The sequence below is a fragment of the Papaver somniferum genome, chromosome 3 (genome assembly GCF_003573695.1).
Source record: "Papaver somniferum cultivar HN1 chromosome 3, ASM357369v1, whole genome shotgun sequence".
Taxonomy (NCBI): Eukaryota; Viridiplantae; Streptophyta; class Magnoliopsida; order Ranunculales; family Papaveraceae; genus Papaver; species Papaver somniferum.
The window spans coordinates 93,235,188-93,259,684 of NC_039360.1; the positions used below are offsets into that span (position 1 = coordinate 93,235,188).

The 24,497-nt window shown below is 36.0% G+C and overlaps 1 protein-coding gene and 1 long non-coding RNA gene across 5 annotated transcripts; one reads left to right on the top strand and one right to left on the bottom strand.

Annotated features, from left to right (window-relative positions):
* The first annotated feature begins 14,539 nt into the window (after window positions 1-14,539).
* On the top strand, window positions 14,540-19,199 carry LOC113356838 (small RNA degrading nuclease 1-like). 2 transcript variants are annotated; one of them, XM_026600067.1, is made up of 13 exons: window positions 14,540-14,818; window positions 14,926-15,108; window positions 15,192-15,281; window positions 15,783-15,851; window positions 16,116-16,256; window positions 16,341-16,457; window positions 16,546-16,615; window positions 16,729-16,829; window positions 17,469-17,603; window positions 17,695-17,727; window positions 17,807-17,914; window positions 18,055-18,156; window positions 18,474-19,199. In XM_026600067.1, exons 1-13 carry the CDS (start codon window positions 14,777-14,779, stop codon window positions 18,906-18,908), a joined length of 1,626 nt encoding a protein of 541 aa, XP_026455852.1. In that variant the 5' UTR covers window positions 14,540-14,776; the 3' UTR covers window positions 18,909-19,199. The 2 variants fall into 2 exon arrangements, with proteins under 2 accessions (XP_026455852.1, XP_026455853.1); XM_026600068.1 differs by lacking the exon at window positions 17,695-17,727.
* On the bottom strand, window positions 18,881-20,883 carry LOC113356839. 3 transcript variants are annotated; one of them, XR_003363235.1, is made up of 7 exons: window positions 20,652-20,883; window positions 20,293-20,556; window positions 20,131-20,213; window positions 19,986-20,056; window positions 19,851-19,898; window positions 19,378-19,565; window positions 18,881-19,277 (listed from the first exon to the last, which is right to left on the bottom strand). It is a non-coding gene; the product is annotated as an uncharacterized LOC113356839 (long non-coding RNA). The 3 variants fall into 3 exon arrangements; XR_003363234.1 differs by having other exon boundaries at window positions 19,986-20,213; XR_003363233.1 differs by having other exon boundaries at window positions 19,986-20,556.
* Window positions 20,884-24,497: the final 3,614 nt, after the last annotated feature.

Genomic DNA, 24,497 nt, shown 5'->3' on the forward strand with positions numbered 1-24,497 from the left:
GGATTGCCTATATATAAAACCGCAATCACACGACGTCTAACTGGTAGACAAAGGCAAGTACAGGTCGTTCCCACAAGGAGCGGTGGAAATACTCTAATCAATATCTCTAAAGAATTAACCAGAAATGATTTTTGAGATTTTAGAATTGAATTTGAAACAATAAAAATAAATAAAAAGAATTAACAAAATGAAATGAGAGAGTGTCGGTAACCAGGGTCTGCGGATTCCACCATTATTTCTATTCGATGCCAAAAATGATTCATAATTCTAAATACGCGTCTATATCTTTGTTCTATTGCAACACCTATTATCAGTATATTTTCTCTAATATAACTTGCATCTCCTAAGCATAACCTATCAAAGTCTCCAAAGCATGGCTTATCAAATTATAATGGCAAGCAAATCATTGAAACTACATATTTATGCATTTACGATTATTATTTGCATCGTCTAAGTATAACCCATCAAATGATTTAATCTAAGCATGGATTATCAAATACTATAACAAATAAAATTGCAAAACCTTATAAATTAATGCACTTAGGCTATTGTATTACAAAGCCGATGAAGCAACACCAATTATTATATAGAAAATCAACAGAGCGTAAAGATAAAATTATTTGAATCAATTCATAATTGCCTAAAACCAAATATTATCAATTTAATCATGGTCTATCGCTAGAAATGGTTTCCACCTAAGAACCCTAGTTATGAAATTTAACAAAACATGGAGATGGATTTCTTAAAACCCATAAAAATAAATTATTAGGAAAATGAAAATAAACCAATCGACTGTGCATCACCACAATCGAATCGCCTCTTCTCCTTTCCCTTGTTTTATGCTCCAAGCCTTCAAGGAACTTCACAGTAGCACCGGCGGCGGCCTCCTCTTCTGCTTCTGTTCGTTGGCTTTCCTAGCCTCCAAAGCGGTCTCTCCCTTTTCTGTGTCCCACCTCCAACTAATATCGTGGAAAGAATTAAGAAATAATGGGAAACAAATATACATTATATCGAAATCATTAACAAACTGACCAATCATAACTTGGATTGCACGTGCTCCCATATATTTTCCTTCCAAACCATATTATATTCTTTTATGACCATAAATTATGATCATCACATGACCAGAAAGGAAACAAGTCCCTTTTCTCACGTCCAACGACCATATACAGCACAAACTGTCCCAACCGACTTTGATAACGCCTGAGGATTCACAGCCATGCAAAAAACGGCAGCAGCGCTGGTTCATTTCCCTGTATATCCATAACTCTTCTTTTATTGCAAGGCTCATTGAGCTAATACCTCTTGCACTCTTGCCTTCGAAAACCAAAATTCATCCTCTCCTGAACAGCTACCATTAACTGACACCAGCTGCAAACAAACCCCATCGTGGGTAATCGAGACACCATCACCATTAGCTAATACCCATCCTCCTTCGTTACCTGAATTATAAGTAAATCCATTCCCGGTCCTAGCTTTTCTGCCACCACCGAGATACAATAGCCTCCAATCTGAATTCACTCGTCCAAGTTATTGCTCCATCAATCAAGCCTTTTCTTCTAGTTCCGCTAACACTTCTCGAGCTTCCATTTCGATCAACAATAAACCAGCACTGTATGTTCTAAGTCCATCTTGAATTCGAAAGCACAGTTGAGAACCCAAACTCCATTCGCTGCTGTATAATACACATACCATCACTTCACTGTTGTAACAATGAATAAACCTAGTTTATTTCCATTCTTCTGTCCATCTGAGTATCGTCACCCACAGGCGACAATAGCTCAACCACCATGTTAACTGGTCCTTCGATCTTGACAGCTTATTCCTCCACTGTCCATGGCACATGAGCCTCTATCATTCTTATTCAACTTCGAGAAACACCTCCACCAACAACCATTGACAGAAATCATTGCCAGCAACACCAGGACCTAGCTTTGTTTCTTGAATCTAACAACACCTTCCTTCCTGGTCAAACTTAAGTCGCCACTTCTAAGTTCTCTTCACCATCTTCGCTACTGCGATATGAACGAACTACAATTCAGACCATATTCAGAACCCAATATAGGATTGCATACAGAAAGCCCCAAACAACATATTCTTCTCAATCATCAGCTGCAATCGATCCATGCCAGACCCCGAAATTCCTTAATCGAGACAACGTACAATTCAAAAATACAAACCCGTTCATAGTAGCTTGGTGATGCTACTGTTATGAACTTTAGATAATCACCACCAGCAACTCGAGATAATTTCAATGTAACTCCAACTTCAGGCTGCATTTTATCCATTAGCTCAACCAAAGACCCATTGAAGTATTCCAGAATATATACCATTGCGGAGTATTATTTCAGCCATCATGAACCCTTCTCAGACCCCTCTTCTTGTGAAAAGAACAACCAACATCTATTGAGCCAATCACCTGATTGAGAAAGAAAATTCTTTGTACCACCAACTCAAATGCTCTCTAGACGTGAAGTGACTTCCAAGCTGCTGATATATGGAAATACCAGGCCAGCTACATTATGTCATTTTCGTCGTAAACGACATTTTACTTCCATTTCCATTTAGCCATTTATTCTCTCGATGATTGGATTTTCTCGTACTTTCTACAAAAGCACTAAAATGGTGTTATTAGCCAAAATATCGAGTCCTAACTAATATAAATATGGGTATAAAATGTAGCACTTGTGCGCTTGTCAACAGTCTATTTATTCTTCTCCTACTTCTTATGAGACAAAAGTCGTATGCTATATAGACTAGATCATATACACTTGATATTTCGAGTTTAGTATTCATTGCTTATCTTTTACTCGAAATCATGTGTTGGTAAAGCGTTTCGCTTTAATCAGGTTTATCTTCACCTAGTGACGAAAGTCATGAAAGTTTCAATCACTTTGGAAATTGCTCTGACGAGAAAGGTATGTTGTTCTTCACGACTGAATATCGCCCTCTGAGATGTTTCAATGATTGGAATGAGAGTTTAGATTATATAACCATGTATTCCTTGAAACGAAGTTTTTGAACTTTGTTGATCAAGAGAAATTGGTAGGATTGTGGAATTGTCTTTCCAAGTCCGCGAACCCAGTCCGCAGACTCAGTCCGCGAACTGACAGAAGTTATCGATCGAGAATTTCTGCTGGGATTTCCAAAACTCGTTTGTGTGCTAAGTCCGCGAACTCAGTCCGCGAACTGGCGGAAGTTCTCAACCCGAGAATTTCTGCTGAGTTTGGAAAACTCAACCGATTAACTTAAGTCCGCGAACTTGTTTGTGAGCTTAAGAGGTTATGATCTAAAGATGTGCTCTGAACATGAAACATTGATTATTAAGGAATGCTTTATGCAAACCGTGGCTATAATGTTCATGAGCCAATTCTAATTGAATCGAATCATCTTTGTTTCAATTGTGTCTTGAGTAGTTATATAAGATCTCATAGCAATTGAACAACTCTTAACTAGTTCATTTGAGTCAATTAAACTAGTTATGGTGAAGAAGAACATGATTAATATGAGATGCTCATATGGTTGACCTTTTGGGTTATCAAGTTGAACCAACATACGTGTACTCGTTTGGGCATGGTTTTCTCAAACTCAGTAAACGTGTACCCAAGTGTGTGTGACAAGCTATGTCTTTCGATCTAACGGTTGAGAGATATTGGCTTGAATCTAAATCAGGTTTTCATCTAACGGTGGATAGAGTTTGCTTTGTACCTAAGGCAAAACCCTGATTTGAAAGCCTATATATAGGAGACATCTAGCTACAGCAAAACTTAATCCCCACACGTCTGTGTGATACTAGTGCGCTCGCTAGAGTATATATCCATTAACCCTTGATTTATTCTCTAAAATCGGGTTAACGACTTAAAGACTTCATTGGGATTGTGAAGCCAGACCGATACTACTTTTACCGTAGTTGTGTGATCTGATCTTGCATCTTCTATCGTACGAGTACAATCGATTGATTGGCTTGAGATCGTGAGAGTTATCCGATAAGAAAGATAAAGAAGTCACAAACATCTTCGTCTCACTGTTTGTGATTCCTCGACAATCCGCTTGTGTAGTCAGGAAGGATTGTAGAGAGGTGATTGATTAATCTAGGATGTTTTTCGGGAATATAAGTCTGGATTATCAATTGGTTCCTGTTACCTTGATTTTATATCTAAATACGAAACAAAACCTAGGGTTTATCTGTGAGAGACAAATTTATCCTTTTGATAGACTTTTTTGTATGAGACAGATTCGTTTATTATCAAGTCTGTGATTTTAGGTTGCAGCAACTCTTAGTTGTGGGTGAGATCAGCTAAGGGAATCAAGTACGCAGTGTCCTTCTGGGATCAGAGGCGTAGGAGTACAACTGTACCTTGTATCAATGGGAGATTGGTAGGGTTCAACTATAGATCAGTCCGAAGTTAGTTTGCAGTAGGCTAGTGTTTGTAGCGGCTTAATACAGTGTGTATTCAATCTGGACTAGGTCCCGGGGTTTTTATGCATTTGCGGTTTCCTCGTTAACAAAACTTCTGGTGTCTGTGTTATTTCTTTTCCGCATTATATTTTATATAATTGAAATAATACAGGTTGTGCGCTAAGATCATCAACTTCTCTAATCCAACTTTTGGTTGTTGATTATAGTTGATTGATCCTTGGACATTGGTCTTTGGTACCATCCAAGTTATCTCTCTTTGATAAAGACTCGCTATTGATTTTAGCTTGAGTAAAAATCAAATCGAGAGATTGAGATATAAACTCTTTGATATATCTTTTTATTGATTGAGTCTGATTGTCTAGTTGATTCTCATAAAAAGTATATTGGAGTTTGTCCATATAGATTGCTAATCGAAATATTGGGTGGTGTTGTTAGACCCCCGCTTTTTCATATCCCATAAAAATATTGCAATATATCAAACCATTAAAATACTTCAATAACATCATCCTCCAAATATTTTTAGAATTTAATACCAATAAACCTAAAAAATAACATAAGAAGATGAAAATAAAAATAGCTATGTGTAGTCACAATCACCGCTATTCAAAGCACTAGTTATTCTTCCAACTAATCCAAAAAGAAGACATACTAGGCAACAAAACCTCTTATAAATCATTTCATTTACCTTGAATATTCTTCTCGTATTCCCTATATTCTTCAAACTCATCTTCGATTAGGTCAATCCTCGATTCAAGACTATCCATTTTCTCTTCAAGCCTTTTGGAAGAAACTTCAAGTTCATTTTTTAGAGCATGAACTTGCTCCAAGACGAGATTCATGGTTAAAGAGAGCTTATCAAACTGTGAGACAGTAGGGTTCTCATCAGAAGAAGAGACATGTTTGTCATAGCACATCTCATTGTCAGAAGAATCGAAACGAATCTTTTTCGAAAGAAATAGAACTGTCCATACATCACTATCTTTACTCGAAAGACTAGAGGAGGACATGATAGAGAAGATGAAATGAGAGAGATGAAAGAGGTAGAGATTTTAAAAGGATTACAGGTGTAGAAATCCCAGAAACACCCTTTTTACCAAACCCTAACAGAAGTTGGTTATCCACAAGGCTGACATCGTTCACGAACAAGACCTGGTAAAACCAAAGACAGGAAATAAAAAGATTATTATCACAGTCCTCTTGTATATCATGATTCTTGTATAAGAAGAAGAAAACACAAGAATCATTTTTTCAACAAGATTACTGAGCATAGGGCCTCCAATCCAAGGTTGGACTGGGATACTCTTTGCAAAGAGAGAAACCACTCATTCTACTAGGTTTCTTCTTATCCATTTGAAAAAGAGAATTATGAAGAACTTTCCTATCCAAGGCAGTCACAGTCTTAAGCAACTTGATTGTAGATTTTTGCAAATCCTGCACCATTTTTGAAAACACCTTTTGATGAAAGACAGATTTTCTTTTCTTTTTCAACATACAACGGTTAGCTTGGCAGGACTGTTTTTGATTTACCATACTCAGATGGTCCTGAGATGAACTCACATGAACTGAGAGATTTCGTAGAGCCTTTTTTGAGTAGCTCCTGGAATTTGATACAAAATCAGGAGAGGTTTGTTGATCCAACTTATGATACACGGACGGACACGTCGTGAAAAAATCATGAGAATGATTTTCAGCAAAAAGACTGAGAGAGAAATCATAGATTTCCTCAGGATAATAATCAAGTGTATTCATCCATGCTTTAATTATCTCTCTTACATCCGTTTCAGGATTTTTCGAAGAGACTTGAATACACATAAGCCCAGTTTCATTAGTACGGCTCTTCTTGGTATTCTTATCCTTTATATCGACTAACGGAGTTTCCTTTTGAGACTTTCTTTTACTACGTCTGAGGATTTTCTTAAGTTTTTGTATAAACAAAGGCAACGTAGAAATAAAGCAATTCTCACTTTTCTCTTTCGTCAATTTTGGATGACAAGATTTATGATCAGGAGAGGTGACACGCTCGCCAAACAAATGATGATTATCTCTTGTCATATATTCGCGATCGAAAATTCTAATTTTTTCGACCAGTGTGTTACGTGAAAGAGTATTAAGGTTATTTCCTTCAACGATGGCATGTCTTTTAGATTCGTATCTGGATGAAAGCGAACGAAGGATTTTCATCACAATTTCCTTTTCAGGAATGGTCCTACCCAATGCACATGATGCATTAACAATTTCATATAGTTTGTGATAAAAATCGTCGAACGAATCTTCTTCTTCCATAGAAAGGTCTTCCCATTCAAAATTAAAGTTTTGAAGCCTAGCTTCCTTTTCAATGGGGTTGCCTTCGAATACGCTTTCTAAAGTATCCCAATCTTCTTTAGACGTAGTGCATGAGGCCACATGTTGTCTAAGATTTGGGGTAATAGCATGCAGGATGGCGTTTAACCCGTCAGAGTTTTGCCTTGCAGCAACTAGCTCGGCAGTATTGTACATGCATAAATCTTTTGGTACAACAACATCTCTTTCCATAACATCGGGAGTCTCATAGCCATTCACAACACATATCCATGATTGGAAGTCACACGACTGAAGAAATGTGCACATAGCAACTTTCCACCATAGATAGTTTGAGCCATCGAGGACTGGTGGTACGTTAACAGAGATAGCACTTCTGTCCATAGAGTCAGACCGCTACAAACACATACTTGTTAGGTCTTAAACGTGTTTGCCTGCTCTGATACCAATTGAAAAAGTGGGGGTCTAACAACACCACCCAATAATTCGATTAGCAATCTGTATGGACTAACTCCGAAATACTTTGCTAGAGAATCAACTAGACAGTCAGACTCAATCTAGATAAAAGTATCTAAAGGAGTTGATATCTCTCTCTTGTTTTTGATATTACTCGAGCTAATGGAAATCAGCGAGTCCTAATCAAAACACAAGGAATACTTGGACGGTACCAAAGACCAATGTCCAAGGATCAATCAACAACCAAAGGTTGGATTTCCAATAAATGATCACGAAAGCACAACCTGTATTATTTCAATTATATAAAATATAATGCGGAAAAGAAATAACACGGACACCAGAAATTTTGTTAACGAGGAAACCGCAAATGCAGAAAAATCCCGGGACCTAGTCCAGATTGAATACACACTGTATTAAGCCACTACAGACACTAGCCTACTGCAAACTAACTTTGGACTGGACTATAGTTGAACCCCTATAAATATCTCACTGATACAACGTACAGTTATACTCCTACGCCTCTGATCCCAGCAGGATACTACGCACTTGATTCCCTTAGCTGATCTCACCCACAACCAAGAGTTATTGTAACCCAAAATCACAGACTTGATAATAAACAGATCTGCCTCACACAGAAAAGTCTATCAAAGGATAAATCTGTCTCCCACAGATAAACCCTAGGTTTTGTTCCGTCTTAAGATATAAAATCAAGGTGAACATGAACCAATTGATAATCCGGTCTTATATTCCCGAAGAACAACCTAGATTAATCAATCACCTCTCTACAATCCTTCCTGACTACACAAGCGGATTGTCGAGGAATCACAGTGAGACGAAGATGTTTGTGACTTCTTTATCTTGCCTATCGGAGAACTCTCACGATCTCAAGCCAATCAATCGATTGTACTCATATGATAGAAGATGCAAGATCAGATCACACAACTACGATAAAGTAGTGTCGGTCTGGATTCACAATCCCAATGAAGTCTTTAAGTCGTTAACCTGATTTTAGAGAAGAAAATCAAAGGTTAATGGAGATCGACTCTAGCGAGCGCACTAGTAGCACACAGACGTGTGGGGATTAGGTTTTCTCAATGCTAGATGTCTCCTTTATATAGCCTTCAAATCAGGGTTTTGCCTTAGTTACAAAGCAATCCATATTCACCGTTAGATGAAAACCTGATTTAGATTCAAGCTAATATTTCTCAACCGTTAGATCGAAAACTTAGCTTGTCACACACACTCGGGTATACGTTTACTGGGTTCGTGAAAACCATGCCCAAACGTGTACGTTCATGTTGGTTCAACATATTAACCCAAAAGATTAATCATATGAGAATTTCATATTAACCTTGTTCTTCTTCACCATAACTAGTTCAATTGACTCAAATGAACTAGTTAGAGAGTTGTTCAATTGCTATGAGATCTTATGTAACTACACAATACATAATTGAAACAAAGATGATTTGATTCGATTGAATCGGCTCATGAACATTATAGCCACGGTTTGCATAAAGCATTCCTTAGTAATTTAATGTTTCTTTTTCAGAGCACATCTTTAGATCATAACCTCTTAAGTTCACAAACAAGTTCGCGGACTTAAGTTAATCGGTTGAGTTTTCCAAACTCAGCAGAAATTCTCGGAAAGAGAACTTCCGCCAGTTCACGGAATGGGTTTGCGGACTGAGTTCGCGGACTTAGCACACAAACGAGTTTTGGAAAATCCAGCAGAAATTCTCGGTCGAGAACTTCCGTCAGTTCGCGGACTGAGTATGCGGACTGGGTTCGCGGACTTGGCAAGCCAATTCCACAATCCTCCCGATTTCTCTTGATCAAAAAAGTTCGAAAACTTCGGTTCAAGGAATACATGGTTATGTAATCTAAACTCTCATTTCAATCATTGAGACATTCTCATAGGACGCTATGTAGCCGTTATTCACAGACCGATTCACGTCAGAGCAATTCTCAAAGTGATTGAAACTTTTCATGACTTTCGTCACTAGGTGAAGATAAACTTGATCAAAGCGAAACGCTTTACCAACACACGATTTCGAGATAAAAGATAAGCAATGAATGCTCAGCTCGAAATGTCAAGTGTGTATGATCTAGTCTATATAGCATGCGACTTTTGTCTCATAAGAAGTAGGAGATAGAATAGATAGACTTTTGAGTGATAGATAAGTTCAAGTCTCCACATACCTTTTTGTTGATGAAGTTCCACGGTTCCTTGTATAGATCTTCGTTGTTGTATGATGAATACCCATGAAGTCCTTGAGCTCAACTACACTTTTCTATCCTAGTCCGAGACTTAGCTATGTAGGCTAGAAATCAAAACTCATAGTTTTTATCACTAACATTGACAAACATGCTTGAGATAGAAACGCATGCGAGGTTGACCGAGCAATGCTCTAACATCTTCTAAACCAAAACCTTCCACGGTTGACAAAAGTGAAGTATCTCTACCATCTGCCAATGACAAAAAGAGGAAATTCTGTCAAGCTCCAAAGCAAGCACATACACATTCAGGTAACTCTAAACATAACTTTTTCCATTCTACTAAACATTGTTTTTATTGTGGAAAGCCAGATCATTTGCAGAGGAATTGCAGATATCTTAAACGAGATAAATCCAGATCTGATTCTGTCAAGATGACAAGATCTGATGTTCCAAACTGGAGAAAAACTGAGTCTCATAATATCAGTTCTTCTAGTATTTCCTCCAAGAAATTTCATAGTTATATTGTGGGAAAAAAGAAATATGTTGCTCCAAAAGCTACTCAGAAATGGGTACCAAAGAAGATCAATAAAGAAACGAGTACTATTAAGAAGGATCTCCCAGACAAGAGTTCGACAAGGGATATCATCTTAAAAAAGTATGTAACAGTTATTGAAAGTTTCAAAGAAGTTGTTAAAATCCTAGAGTCCATGCATGATTTTGTTTCAAATACCTGTGGTGAGCAAGATTTTGTTCACTTCAACACAACCTGATTGTGTTGAAAGTGCATCCTCACCAAGAAGCCCTAGTAAATGCAGTGAGGATTGCAAAAGAATTGGGGCGCACATATTATGTTGGGAAATTTCTGAATATGTAGAACAATTTATTATTTCGAGCTGAGTTTATCTCGCTTACATATTCCTCAAAAATATGTGTTGGTAAGCTTTCGCTTTAGCCAAGTTCATCTTTACCTTGTGACGAAAGTTATGATATGTTTCAATCACTTTGAAAATTGCTCTGACGAAAAATGGTTTGTGAATAACAACTATATAACGTCCTCTGAGAATGTTTCAATAATTTAAATGAGAGTTTAAGTTATATAACCATTGATGGATATAAGCATTGTTGTGGAAATACATATATGTATAAGTCCTTATTCCTTGAACCGAAGTGTGCGAACTTTGTCGATCAAGAGAACCGGAATAGTGGCGTGAGCTAAGTCCGCGAACTGGCGGAAGTTCTCGACCCGAGAATTTCTGCTGGAGTTTGTGAACTCCTTCCATGAGCTTAAGTATGCGAACCCAGTCCGCGAACTTGAGCAGGTTATATCTAAAAATGATTGTTCTTGAACTCATGTATAAATAAACTAAGAAATGCTTTTGCAAACCGTGACTATATAGTTCATGAACTGATTCGAGTGAATCCAATCGTTTTTGCTTCAACTATGTCTTGTGTAGTTATATAAAGATTTAAGCAATTGAACAACTCTCTAACTAGTTCATTTGAGTCATGTGGACTAGTTACGGTGAAGAAGAATATGGTTGAATACCACGCGTATGATTCTTAATTACCTAACTTGATGTGTGATTGAAATTCTTATGTATAACAGGTTAGAAGCAATAATCAATGCCATGGATGTTGGTTTTTATTGTCAAAGAATCTTTTCATACTCTTATGGTAACCGTTCTTGGTGTAAATCCTTATGAAAAAAGTTATTCTTCCTCCTAAGCATATCATTTCTTGTTTATACAAGTGTGTATCTTAGAAAAGATGATCACAATACATGATCTTCATAATTATATATTGTGTATTGTTACCATGAGATATTTCTATCGTTTCTAGTAACATGATCTCATGAGAAACTTTCAATGGTTGGTTCTTAACTCGTATCTCCTTGTAGGGTTTCTAAAATCCAATAAATCCTTATCTCTGGAATAAGGTCGCTCTTGTTGTTCTTTCGGGAATGACATATTATGGGGGAGAGTTCTTTTTGAACTTGTGCTTAATTGCCAAATCTTTGTGGGGAGTGCGGCTGTGGAATATTAGAGGGGTTATCTTGTATCTTTATAGACTCCTGATGAATGCATTGAGTTTCGGCTTTATGATTGCATCTAAACAAGATGATATATTTTTGCTTTCTTTTGGTCAAGAAATGTCTCTTTCGGAAATTTCATTAGGATCCCGTTCTTATACCTTTGCCAATTTTATTGACAAAAAGGGGGAGAATTAATATGTAGTTCACACTACAAATACATATGGTTTTTGGATCGTTATTTAAGGGGGAGTGGTTTCCATGTGAGATAGAGTATTGACTAAAGGGGAGTGATACATATCACCGTAGTATTATTGTCAAAGTTGTCATACAATTGAACTTTGATGATGTGTAATAATACTATGATGGATCTTCAACAAGTACAGGATGAACACACGCATAGTGAAGAACCAAGAAAGTCAAGCATGTTGGGTTTTGGAGCTGTAATGCTTTTATTTGTTTAAATCCATATGTAAAATGGTTTTGTCAATAAAATTGACAAAGGGGGAAATTGTTAGAGCACTGCTCGGTTGAACCCACTAGCGTTGGTATGTCAAGTTAGTTGTCAATTTTAATTGCCAAAATGCATTCTTGATTTAGCATACTAAAGTTAGTTCCGGACTAGATTAGGTTTAAGAAGTTGAATCGAAGCTATCCTTAAAGGATGAAAATTGAAGACTACAAGAAGACATCAACAAGTACTTCATCAACAAAGGTATGTGATTGATTTCATTTTGATTCTTGTTCAATTCTACCTTTCTAATATATCAAGATATATGCTCACTCTATGGAACAACTCCGATGACGGTAAATGTACATTTATGTATATATACTTGAGGTTATTTGATTCATGACCTTGGAGACAATAACCTTTTCCTTATAAAGAATCTCATGCTATAGTGAATGATCCTACAAATCCAACGAGCCAAGAATCACTCAATTCCGAGTTATAACGATGAAGTTATGAGTGATTTATTAAAGTTCGTTAGTAGAAAACAATCCATGGGATGTTTGTAACAGTTCACGGACTTGGACCCAATTACGTGACTAAAAGGCATTTTTGGTCAAGTTGGTGATGTTTCCTTGTCTAGGCAAGATGGCTATTAATCCAAACATATTTGATTACCATATTGAAGTGTTTGTGATAACTTTTAATTCCTGCCTAAGTTAAAATGTGATTTATTCACATAAATAAATATTTGCTAATTAATTATTTATTTAATTATTTATGCATAATATTTGTAACTCAGGAAAGACTCCCATAATTAGGAGAATCTTGAAAAAGGAAAATAGCCTAAACCCTAGCTTAGTTTTCAAGCTAACTTTTCACTATAAATAAAGGGTTCGTGAGTTTACACGGTTTTCATCCCCTTTGGAAAATTAGCGTAAGCTTTGCAGGTTGTTTCCATATCTTCTGTTCTTTGTGATCAAGAGTGAGATAAAAGTCTTTGTATTGGGGATCACAAAGACAAGTTGGATTAAATCTTCGTGATTCATTATACAACTTGTAATATAGGTTTTTCACATCTTGTCTATTCTAAGGTTTTGTCTTCTGATATAAAACCATTCAAGAGTTGTTGATCATAAATCTTAGGTTTTGATAGATTTCAGTTTTCGATCGTATACCAACACTTGTTAGTCGAAATCGGAAGCTAGAAAGAAAACTTTGATTAAGGCATCTCGTAAAAATCCTTAAGAAGTTTTAAACAAGATATCTCTAGCTTTATTTTAGTTGTTCTTGTTGTAGAATAATTAGGTTTCTCTTCCTTTATTGAAGAGTATAATAATCCCTAATCTACAAGTTTGTTTTGATATTACTTTTACCTAGTAATTGTTCTTATCAAAATAAACACAAGATTTCCAAAACCTTGATTCACATCTAAAGGGAAATCAAACCGGTATTTTGTGCAAACAAAATATCAAATCGTATCAATCGTGTTGGTGTATCTTCTACAGAGAACCTTGGGTTCTGCTAGAAGATTTGTGTGAAGAATTTCTAAAGAGAATCGGTATTCTGCTAGGAGTTCTACAAGTGCTGAAGTAAGTATTACATCTAGTCCGAATAGGTAGTAGGAAATTGGTGTAACAGCTTATAATCAATGTGTGTTTATTCTGGACTAGTTTCCGGGGTTTTTCTGCATTTGCGGTTTCCTAGTTAATAAAATTTCTGGTGTTTGTGTTATTTCTATTCCGCATTATATTTGTTTATATAATTGAAATGTCACAGGTTGTGCGTTGTTCAATCAATTAGAATATCCGACCTTTGGGTTGTTGATTTAAATTGATTGATACTTGGATATTGGTTTTTGATACCGCCTAAGTTATTTCTTATATTCAATCGGGCTCGCAAGTTTCTATTTGTTTGATTGCGGATTGAATTGAGAAATTGAGATATAACTCTTTGATATACTTTTCTTAAGATTGAGTCTGACTGTCTAGTTATTGGGTTTGGTTGTTGTACCCCCGCTTTTTCAATTGCAAGTTTTAACTATCACACGTATATCTTTCCGATAATTATTACGAACTCGAGTTGGAAAAAAATTTCAGACATATACAATATCAAAATGCTTCAGATTGTCCTGATTGAATAGCCCATTATTTTCAAGTTCAAAAAAGATCGTTTGATTTAATAAATCATTATCATGATTGAATAACCCGTTGAATTCCAAAAATGTTTATTACCCCTCAAATCACGCTTGCATGTTCAAATTCATTAGATAAAAACGCCAACATCATCCATGTAAGTCACATTATACTTTGGCCTTCATTATTAACTTTGACGGTTGATGTTTACGTTTAATCAATAATCATCATTTAATTATCCTGAAATCAACTTATAAAAAACACACCAAGTTAAACATTTAAAAATCATTAAAGGTGATACCTAGATAACATAAACCGGAATATATCAATGTAGATACCTGGATAAATATTAACGGAGTTTCAAAGTATTTTCATGAAACATACCAAGCTATAAACCATGTGTTGAACATTGAGGACTACGTGACGCATAACACTAGCCAAAGGTTGATGCGGGGCCTTAGGCATCATCTATTGTCGCGTGATAGTAAAACGGTTGAAGCATATTTATTGAACAAAACTTTCAGAGAAGATTTGAAGTCTAACCGAACGCAAAAGAAATACGTAGAAATTAGACAGATGAGTGATCTCATTCCTTGGAAACAAGTACTAGAACAGATATATATAGAGCATGATAATATGAATATTTTCCCAAGTCGGCGTTTTAACGAGAAAACCCAAGCAAAGTACTAATAAATACGATCTATTGGGGCGCTGCTCCATAAACCCTAAAACCAAAACGAATCAGTTTCTCTCTGCCTCTCTCTTTATCGATAATGGTGAAGATTCGGAAGATTTTAGCATTAGCAGAGAAGGAGGTATTCGTTTCTCTTATTTTTCTATGTTTGTATTGATTGTATAAGATGAGTTTGTTTTTTTCTTCTTCAAATTTTGACTGTTTAATAAACATTGTTGTTCTTGTAAGGTGCTTATTGACATTGTGAAAAATGTACAAAAGAGAAAAATGAAGGGTGCGAAAGGAGAATGGAAGGAATTTTTAGTAGAGTATGATTCACAATTAGGCGACAGTTTATTGGATCCTAGTAAGAGGCCACCTGCTTGCTTGGTTGCATTTTTGAATACGTTTACGAAAGAGCAAGATTTAGAGGTGACTAATATAAAATTGGAACATATATTAAAACTTAGAGAATTAACTACTTAATATAATGATTTCTATTTGCTTGCTTGCAGTTTTGTGAAAAAATAATGACGTACCACTCTAATCGTAAAGCAATTGAGCAACTGAATAAGAGCTGTATTGATGTTCAATCCTCTCCTCAGGTAGGGCTTTGTTTAAGCTGTTGTGTTGCTGGTTATGAGAACCAGTAGGTACGTTTTTGTTGTGTTTGGTTCGCAAGCTGGAATGCTTAGCATAAAAACCAACATATGTGTGTATGTGCGTGTCAGAAACCTATTGAAGTTCTTCTAGTTATTAATTCATTGAAAAAATAAGTGAAGTTCTTCCAGTTTTCAGTGGTCCTTTTTGTTGTACTTGTTGGCATTTTGCCTAAAGTTTCCTAACTTTAGCCATTCATAGAAGATGAATCTTTGGCTTCATCAGAGTAGCTTTATAGCGAATTGTCTTTTTTACTAGCTACAAACTTCATAGTCACCGTTTTTTTTTTGTTTCTAGTTCATTTTGTTAATGAGTTTTCGAGCTATTGGTGAAATTTCGTTCATCTTTCATTTGCAGTTTATTATTGAAAAGTTATCAACTGCACCTTTGTTATTCATTGAGCCTTTTATTTATGAACCAAATAACTCTCATCTGTGGCTGTGCAGAAGCTGGCAAGCTTAACATTTGAACACCCCGAATATCCAAAGTGCTTTTCATTCCCATCTTATGATGAGGTACTGCTCAAGCTTACTCCCAAACTCCTATTTATAGTTTTTTCAGAGCAGTAGAGGTGGTTATTGTACTCTAGAACATGCTAGGATGGAATATTGTGCATATATTTTCCACCCTGCATTATTGCTTCTATTGTAATTTTAGTTATTTATTTCCAAAACATATGGTTGTGTGCTCAAAGGTTGTCCTTCCTTGTTAGTTCCCTTCAACATGTAATAGCTGAACTTGCTATGTCTTACTTATTTTGGCTGTGGATGTTCAAACAGGACTGGGTAATGATGAAGATCGGTAAAGTATCTAAAGCAATCAAGTCCACCAGAATGCTATCTGTTGATTGTGAAATGGTTCTTTGTGAAGATAAAACAGAATCTCTAGTACAAGTGTGTATTGTGAATCGAAATTTAGAGGTAGAAGTTGCTGGTACAACCATTTATATACTGTCTTTCTTTGTATCTCATCTATTATTGCTGAAGTCAGTATTATTCTTTCAGGTTAAGCTCAATGAACTTGTAAAACTCGATAAACCTGTTATAGATTATAGAACTCAGATTCATGGAATCAGTGCTAAGGATTTGGAAAGAGCTACTTGTTCGTTAGAAGATATACAGGTAGTATATATAATATATATATAAGGACTTTCTGGAGTTATTAGTCTGAAAACATTTCTTTCGAAAATTTGATGTGTTATTGTTGCAGAAATCAATGAAAAAGCTGTTATCTGATGGAGTAGTTTTAATTGGCCACAGTTTGGATAAGGATCTAAAAGGTTGGTTTTATAAACTTATTACACACCAGCTTTATGGAGTACTTGCTGCCGAAATTGATTTTGCAATCTTTGATAATTCTGTATTCCTTTTTTTATTTTTGTGTGTTTCGTAGCATTGAAAGTGGATCATTCGAGGGTGATCGACACATCATTAATTTTTAAATATCCTGAAGGGCATACTCACATGAGGCCTTCGTTGAATCATCTCCGCAAGGCAAGTTCGTTAAGAATCTTTACTTTTCATAGCATGATCACCAGTTTTTTCTTTTTGCTATTTACTGCTGGAAAAATATTATAGATGCAATGTTATTAAGTATTCTTTGGTACCAGTTCTCAGTCATATTGACGCATAACTAATGTTATAAAAACCTGATTCTTAGTTGGTTATATGTTATATGTGATCCTTCAAAACGTATATCTGGATTGGTGAGTTTTGTTTACTATTTTTTAATGCCATAGAAAAGGTGCAGTCAACACTTGAAAATGATATTATCGATCTACTGGTCTTGACTTACCTGACTTTTGGTAGTTTGAGAGTCCAGTGTTGTACTCATCAAGTTCAAGTGTGCAACCATCAAACTTGGAGTGATCAACTCCTGTTGAACAATGAAGCATGTACACTTTTCCTACTTTCTAGGTTGTATGAAAAGTTGGTGGACAAAGAGAGTGATCTATGCACTGTAGTCCTTGCAATTTAGAAAAAATTTTGTGGAAAGAACTTTCTAATTTATGTTTGCAATAATCTAATTATTAATAATAGGTTTGGTGTTTGAAACCATTCTTGATTATGAGCTGGTTTTGTGGATCTTGTTTTGCTGGATGTTGTTAATTCCTTCTTGTCTTATTTTGACAGACTGTGCTTGGTTATGATCTTAGGGAAAGTGATGCTCCTCATAATTGTCTAGCCGATGCACAGGCTGCAATGAAATTAGTTCTTGCCAAGCTGGAAAATAAATTTGATGGAGTCATTCCCTTGAAAATCAAAGAGGTAATGGAAATGTAATCTTATTCTAATACGTGTAGTGGATTGCTAGATGTTCGGTAACTCACCGCTCTCTTTGGGAAAATATGTGCTCGAGAGTGATGGAGTCGTTCCCTTGAAAAGCAAAGAGGTAATTGAAATGTAATCTTATTCCAATATGTATTAAATTGTTAGATATTTGCGAATTGACTGTGCTCTTTGGGAAATAGGTGTTCAAGATTGAATTGGTAAAGCTTTTGTTTCATGCGGTACCTATAGCGGTTCCCCAGAAACAATTAAGACGACTATTTCCGAAGGACTCTACTGTCAAACTTCAGGTTATATATACAGCCAAATTTCATTATAGAGAACTTTAAATCATTTGGATGGCAAAAGCTTTAGTTTAGGCTTTTCCTGTTCTTATCAAGTATAAAGTGGAAATTTAAGCACGTTTATTTTGCTAAATGTTGACTGGCAGGTGAGCTTGACCGGTGAAAATGTTTATAATTCTTCTGCTGTTTTCAAAGAGTCAATGGAGGCATGTAATGGATTTGAAAGTATCAAAGGAGAAGAAGGAAAGGTAAGCACCATGGTTGATTCATACAAGTAGCTTTACACTATGTAACTATTCTGGAAGGTGTGGTGCATTTGCATAATGATTTTATCTTATAGTTATGTTGTTTGGAAAATCTTGATATGCTTTTACTTGCTTTCTAAAAAATTAGAAGAACTTTGAAGCCTGTCTCCTTCTAGATTTTCTGTTGAATTGTGTGGATACCATGAAGCAAATGTTTCTTCTAATCCTCTGATATTGTGACAGGATTAGAAGGGAAAATCATCATATTCCCTGTCTCTCCTTGTGAAAGAAGTAGAATTAACTTTTCTTTTCTTTTGTAGGACTCATCTGGAGTTCCTCAAAAAGTAATCTCCCTTGACATCAAGTATAAAAAAGATGCCGGTTCTGTCAGTTTCTATGTTCGTAAAGTTTTAAAAAAAGTTTCATCTGACAAAAATCCTGCAGACAAAAGATCTATTCAAGTTGAGGAAACCAAGGAACAGAACAAGAAACCAACAAAAAACTCAGATCAATATGATCACGTCAAAGAGATTCAAAGATTAAAAAAGGATTTATCTGACAGAAGTCCTGCCGACAAAAGATCTATTCAAGTTGAGGAAACTGAGGATCAGAACAAGAAACAAAAGAAACACTCAGATCAATGTGATCATGACAAAGAGATACGAAGATTGAAAAAAGAAATCAAGGAAAGGGATTCTGAACTCATTCATGCTCAAAATATCCTTGCTGATCTTATAAAGATACGTGAACTCTGATCCATTGATACATCAAAAATGTTGCCATGCTTCTGTTTTCCGTTCTATTTAATTCCAGTCATCAGTGTGTAGAACAAATTGATTCAGAAGAGCCAGTTACGTGCATCATACAGCTTGGAGGATGTTCAACACTTACTTGTGCAATTAACCCAGGTATTAGTTCATCCAAAAGCATTGGAAACCTTGTGTGTTACCACAGAGCATGTCAACTATTAGTTAATTGTGATACAATTTGTTATACAACAAAATATTTTTCACCTTTTACATCTACTTCGTAAGTTAAGCATGTAATTTATCTCGCTTAGAACTTCTGTTACTTGGGAACTTTATCTTAGTAAGGAGGTGGTGGGTATGGTCCCGTGTATGGGCCTGCAATAAGGAAAGATGTAACAAATGTTCAAATGTGTCGTCATGTTAATGGCAGTACCAAAAACAATTAACCCTAGCTAAGAGTTCACAGAGATTTTACCTGGTAAGTAATAAGATATTCCTTGCAGTGGACGAGGATATGTAGGAGTATAGGCTGTAGGTGGGTATGGTAGGGGGGAGGAGGATATCCGGTAGCTGAAGGAGGTTAGCCTGAAGGTGGAGAGCCATACGGTGTACTGGGGGTGTTAAATATGGCGCCGCAGACGGTCCGAAGTTTGTTGCAAGTTTCTGCAATTATAATCATTTAGACATGGTTTTACTGATACCGGAAACTGTTGGGAGCCTATCGCTCCGCCAACTATGTGATTGATTAGGCGTGTATATGGATTCTTGGTTCCTTGTAAGTTTACAGTGGTGCATGCTGTCATGGATGATTCATATCAATAGTTTGGCATAAGAAACGAAGTGGAGTAGGATATGTCACAAATTGAGTAGGCCAATGCATAAGCTTAGTTGGCTCAGGTTAGGGTTACTTTAAAATCTTATTTCGAGTTCATATCATGGGTAACTTACATTGGCAGCATTAGCGTAGTGGAGTATGAGCCGGGTTTCACGGTGCATCTGTAGTATTTGAAGGTAGTATTCAGAATAACAATGTTGAACTAGTTGCAAAGAAAATTGTGGATATCGCATTACAGTTTCTCTAACCTCCCATGTTTACTTTGTATCGGCCAGGGGTGTCATCATAGCCATGGGTCAGAACCTTGTGGAGTTGAACCCTGAAACACCATAAAATTAGCTTAAAAATAGAAGGCAAAAAATGAGGGACATGTTTTGATCAATGTGTTGTTACTTTCCAGTGCCGATGAAATCGTCAAAGGTGAAGGTATTGCCCTTCAATGAGAAAGAACTGTATGTAATGCCCTAAGCATGCATCTGCACAGAAAGAACTGTCAGTAATGCCGCTGGCATATTGACATTTAGTTTAGACCATGAAACATTATACATTTCCTACCTGTGCCCAGGCTGATTATCTCCATTGAAATATGTAAGATGCGCTCAAAGTATTTGACATACCTCTAGAAGAAACAGAAGTCAAGATCCTTGTAAGACAAATATGAAAGCACATGTACTTCTGAGAGATTTTTCTAATAATTTAGTTATTAGTAATAATTATCTTGATAAATATAACAATCTGACTCGGAGTAACAAGTCCTTTGCCGTCCACACATCTTTTCTGGTTGTAGTAGTCCATTGATTCCTCCGCTGTTGGAAAGAACTGCAAGATTCCATGATTCAGATCAAAACATAGTAAGAGAATGACTATGGACAAATTTTTTTTAATGAGAATTAAGACCAGAAGTATCAGATAACCTTCAGGTATAGAAGAAGGCTAGAGATCATCAATCCTGTCCTTGCCATGCCAGCTTTACAATGAACAACAACCACATTTTCTATGTCTTCTTTTAACCATGAATATGCACTTTGACAAAATGATGTGATGAGTTGAATTGGAGGGCAGTTATGGTCATCAAATGGGAAACAAGCAACCTATGGACCAGTAAGACATCATAGACAATTAGAAGCAACATGAGAAAGGAGTAGAGCAACTATTCTGCAGTAGTGTGGTAATCCAAAAAACGCCCGTTTTTTTTTTTTGATAAAATGCCCCGTTTTTTTCAAACTTTCTAAAATGTCCTTACCGTTTACTTTCACCCTTTGGACCCGTATAATGGAATCAATGGTCGTTTACCTAGTCAAAAACTGGGTCAAATTACCATAAACCCATCACTTATTCTAAAAGAGTGAAAAAAATCTTCAACGACACTCTTTTTCTTCCTCTCTTCCGTCTCCCTTTCTTCTGTCTCAGGGAAAAAAGTTTGGCGTTCAATTGAATCGACAGGTTAGTTAAATCGATAGATGTTTCTGGTTTGATTGATCAGGGTATTGAAGATTAAATTGAATGGTTTCATCGATGGCGACAACTGGAAAGGAAAAGATGATGTCCAGGTAAGAGATTTTGAAACCCTAAGTTTTGATTTTGTTAGATCTCTATTTGCATGATTTAATCAAATGATTTGGAAGCTTTTTCGATCAACATAAAGTGAAACCCCTAACTTTATTTTTTGAAACCCTCACTTTTTCATCATTTTTTATTTGTTTCTTTTGTTTTGTCTGTGAAAAATAAAAAGAATCTTCCTTTTGCCTGTCACTTGAACTTGAAAACAAATGATGATGTGAAGAATCTGCAGTTGAATCCGACGAAACACTTTTAGTTAAAAAAATAATTAATTATTTAATTTTGTTAGAATTTCTGTCTGTATTTGTATGTGCATTGGGTCTGTATTTGGTTTGTATTTGTATAAATGCCTTATAATATTTTTTTTGTATTTCTGTATATTTAAGTGGCAACATTGATAAGAGCAAGTCTTATGGTGGAATCCAAGCTATTCCAAGTGTGGAAAAACCATAGAATGTCAAGTCTAGTGGCTTCCAAATTGGTGTTTTTCATGAAAATTCCAAGCAGTGTTCCATGGTTTTGTAGAAAGTCCAGTGAAATCCATTTGAGTGCTAATATGATTAGCGTAAAACGTATTCAGAATAGCGCAGTACAAGACAAAAAAACGCTATTAAAAATAGCGTCAAATGAATATCGTCCTAAAAACCAGCCAAAAGATACGTTATATTCGTTTCTTAATTTGGTATATAATAATTAGTCTTGTACACATGTTGCGTTTAATTTGTCTAATCATTTTAAATAAATGTTGTAGCAGTCAAAGTAGACACGAGAATTTTCTTTATTCTGTGGCTCTACCAGGTGAATGTTAGTAGGCCCGCCGTTTATATTATATAAAATTAAAACCAGAGAAAGCAAGTTCAATTAGCGTCGGGCGCTATTCTTTTTATTGTCGAGCGCTATTCATTCTAGCGTTTTCAAACGCTATTCTTAGTAGCGTTAGACGCTATTTCAATTACTGTTTCTACAACTTCACCATAACACTTCCACTTCCATCCACAATTCCAAATACTGAAGTGGCGTGGAAGATGGAAGATGGATGGATTCCACCATAAGACTTGCTCTAAGGGAAAAACCAAGTTTAGAGACATAAGTTATTATTGTACTGACAGTAAAATTGAGTTTTCTTTCAAAAAGTGACAATTAGATCAGAGTCAGGAAGACTGGTCCGTATAGCCTCCCCTAGATAGTAAAGTCCACAAAAAAGAGCAAATGTTTGTACTTTTTCAAAATAGCTGTTCCAGAACGTCAATTGAGTATCTCATGAACATTGGAAAAACCAACAGGTTTGGAGATGGGAAAGATTGTAACCCATGGTTTATGCTTTAAAATGAACCCTAAAAGAATAAAAAACCTAAGACAGTTGGTTCTTTAAATACAAAGAGAAAAAGAGAGGGAAAAAGAAAGAGACTGAAAGAAAAATAACACACCTTTGTTGGAATATTTTCAACGCCGCTAACAAGGGAAAAAGAAAGAGACTGACGGTTTTATTTGGCCGATAAAAGCCTGTTCGAAAATTTCGAATCCAAAAGACACCATTGATGTCTGTTGATGAAGGAACCTGACGTTTCGTGAATAGAAACCTGTTGGCGAATAAAAACCTATTCCCAACAGGTGCAAAACCCTTTATAAATAGCTTCTCCCAGTTTCGTTTAACATATAAGAAAAATCAATCTGTTTTCTTTGTTTCAAAAAGCATCATCAGAAATCAGAAATCTCTTTGTGTGTTCTTGATTGAATCAAGGGGTACAAACCTTGAATTCAGTTTTCGTTGCAGGGCTTTCATTGTATCCTGAAGGCAATATTTCGCATACCTGTTGTAATCGCCAATTGTTATTGGGAGGGTAGAAATATTTGTCTAAAAGAAATTTATACAAGCCTTGAAAGTTTTGGAGTGCAACACTTTCTTCTCTGATTCATTCATCCTTTGTGAAACCCAATTTTTTCCAACAACCTTTCCTTCAAATAATGAAGCATCATACAACCTTTGCCTTTCTGAACAAAGACTATATACCTTTTGGAAGTAGTAATACGAAATATATGGGGTTTATGCGTAAAGGGTTTGTCACCGGTAATTTTATATACATTCGTTTAGAACAGTACGGGTATCCCACCATCCCAGTCTATAATACAAAACAGAATGGGTTTTTGACTTAGACGGTTGGAGAACATTTTGAGAGACAAACGCTATATCCGATCATCCTAGTTTCATTCCAACCAAAAACATCCGACGGATATAAAAATTGTACCTCTTTTGTCATGAACTTAAGTTGATTGGTTCCCTCATAATTGAGGTCATAAAATTCATAATATACATTATGAATGTTTTGTAGTAGAATAATGGAGAAAGGCAAAGAGACGGGGGATTTCTTATATGATATGAGTAACCTTATTACATAGTTATATTATCCTTTATATACATATAAGGGGAAACCCTATATATCTAGTTGGACCGTACATCCATGGGTCATAGACCCTATAACACTCCTCCTTGTGCGGTCCAATAGAACTTCGTATGCAGTGCTTCACATATAGTGCTTCTAATGTAAGTCTTCAAATGTCGTTCCCTCCTTGATGACTTGTGCCAAAATCAATTGCCTTACTAAAACTTTGACAAGGAAAAACCCAGTGGGATAAAACCTTGGTACAACTTTTCGCATGTAGTACTTCACATGTTGTCTCGTACTTTACATGTAGTTCATCACATGCAATACGATCTTCAAAGATCGACGAGTCTAAGTTAATTGTCTCGTTAAAACTTCGCCATGTTAACCCTAAGGGACAAAACCTTAATTAAAGAAAAATAGTACAATATTAAGTAAACTTAGAACATAGTTGGATGTGTATACGTTGTCTCATTAAAACCTTGACAAGGAAACCCACTGGGATAAAACCTTGACGAAGGGAAGAGAGTACAACGTGGCAGATGCAAATAAAGGTGATCTGTTGCAGATGATCGCTTTTCTCTGTTGAAGTTGACTAGTCGCTTCACAACTCCTAAGGCAGAAAATCCTCGTGGGAAAGACAATAGCCTTAGCTTCGAAATTACATTTCCGGTGTTTGTTGATGTCTCATTAAAAACCTTTCCGAGTAACAAAAGCCCGTGGGAAAAAGCAATCTTGGTGAAGGAAAATAGTTCAACACACCATTAGATACTCCCCCTGATGTCAGACAATTTTCATTAGTCTAATGTAGTCAAAAGG

What these genes read in the sequence shown, in the direction of transcription:
- LOC113356838 (XM_026600067.1), top strand. Translation starts at nt 14,777, where the DNA reads ATGGTGAAGATTCGGAAGATTTTAGCATTAGCAGAGAAGGAG. An exon ending in GTTCGTTAGAAGATATACAG is followed by an intron (nt 16,458 to 16,545) that starts GTAGTATATATA and finishes TTATTGTTGCAG; the next exon opens with AAATCAATGAAAAAGCTGTT. An exon ending in TTTGGATAAGGATCTAAAAG is followed by an intron (nt 16,616 to 16,728) that starts GTTGGTTTTATA and finishes TGTGTTTCGTAG; the next exon opens with CATTGAAAGTGGATCATTCG.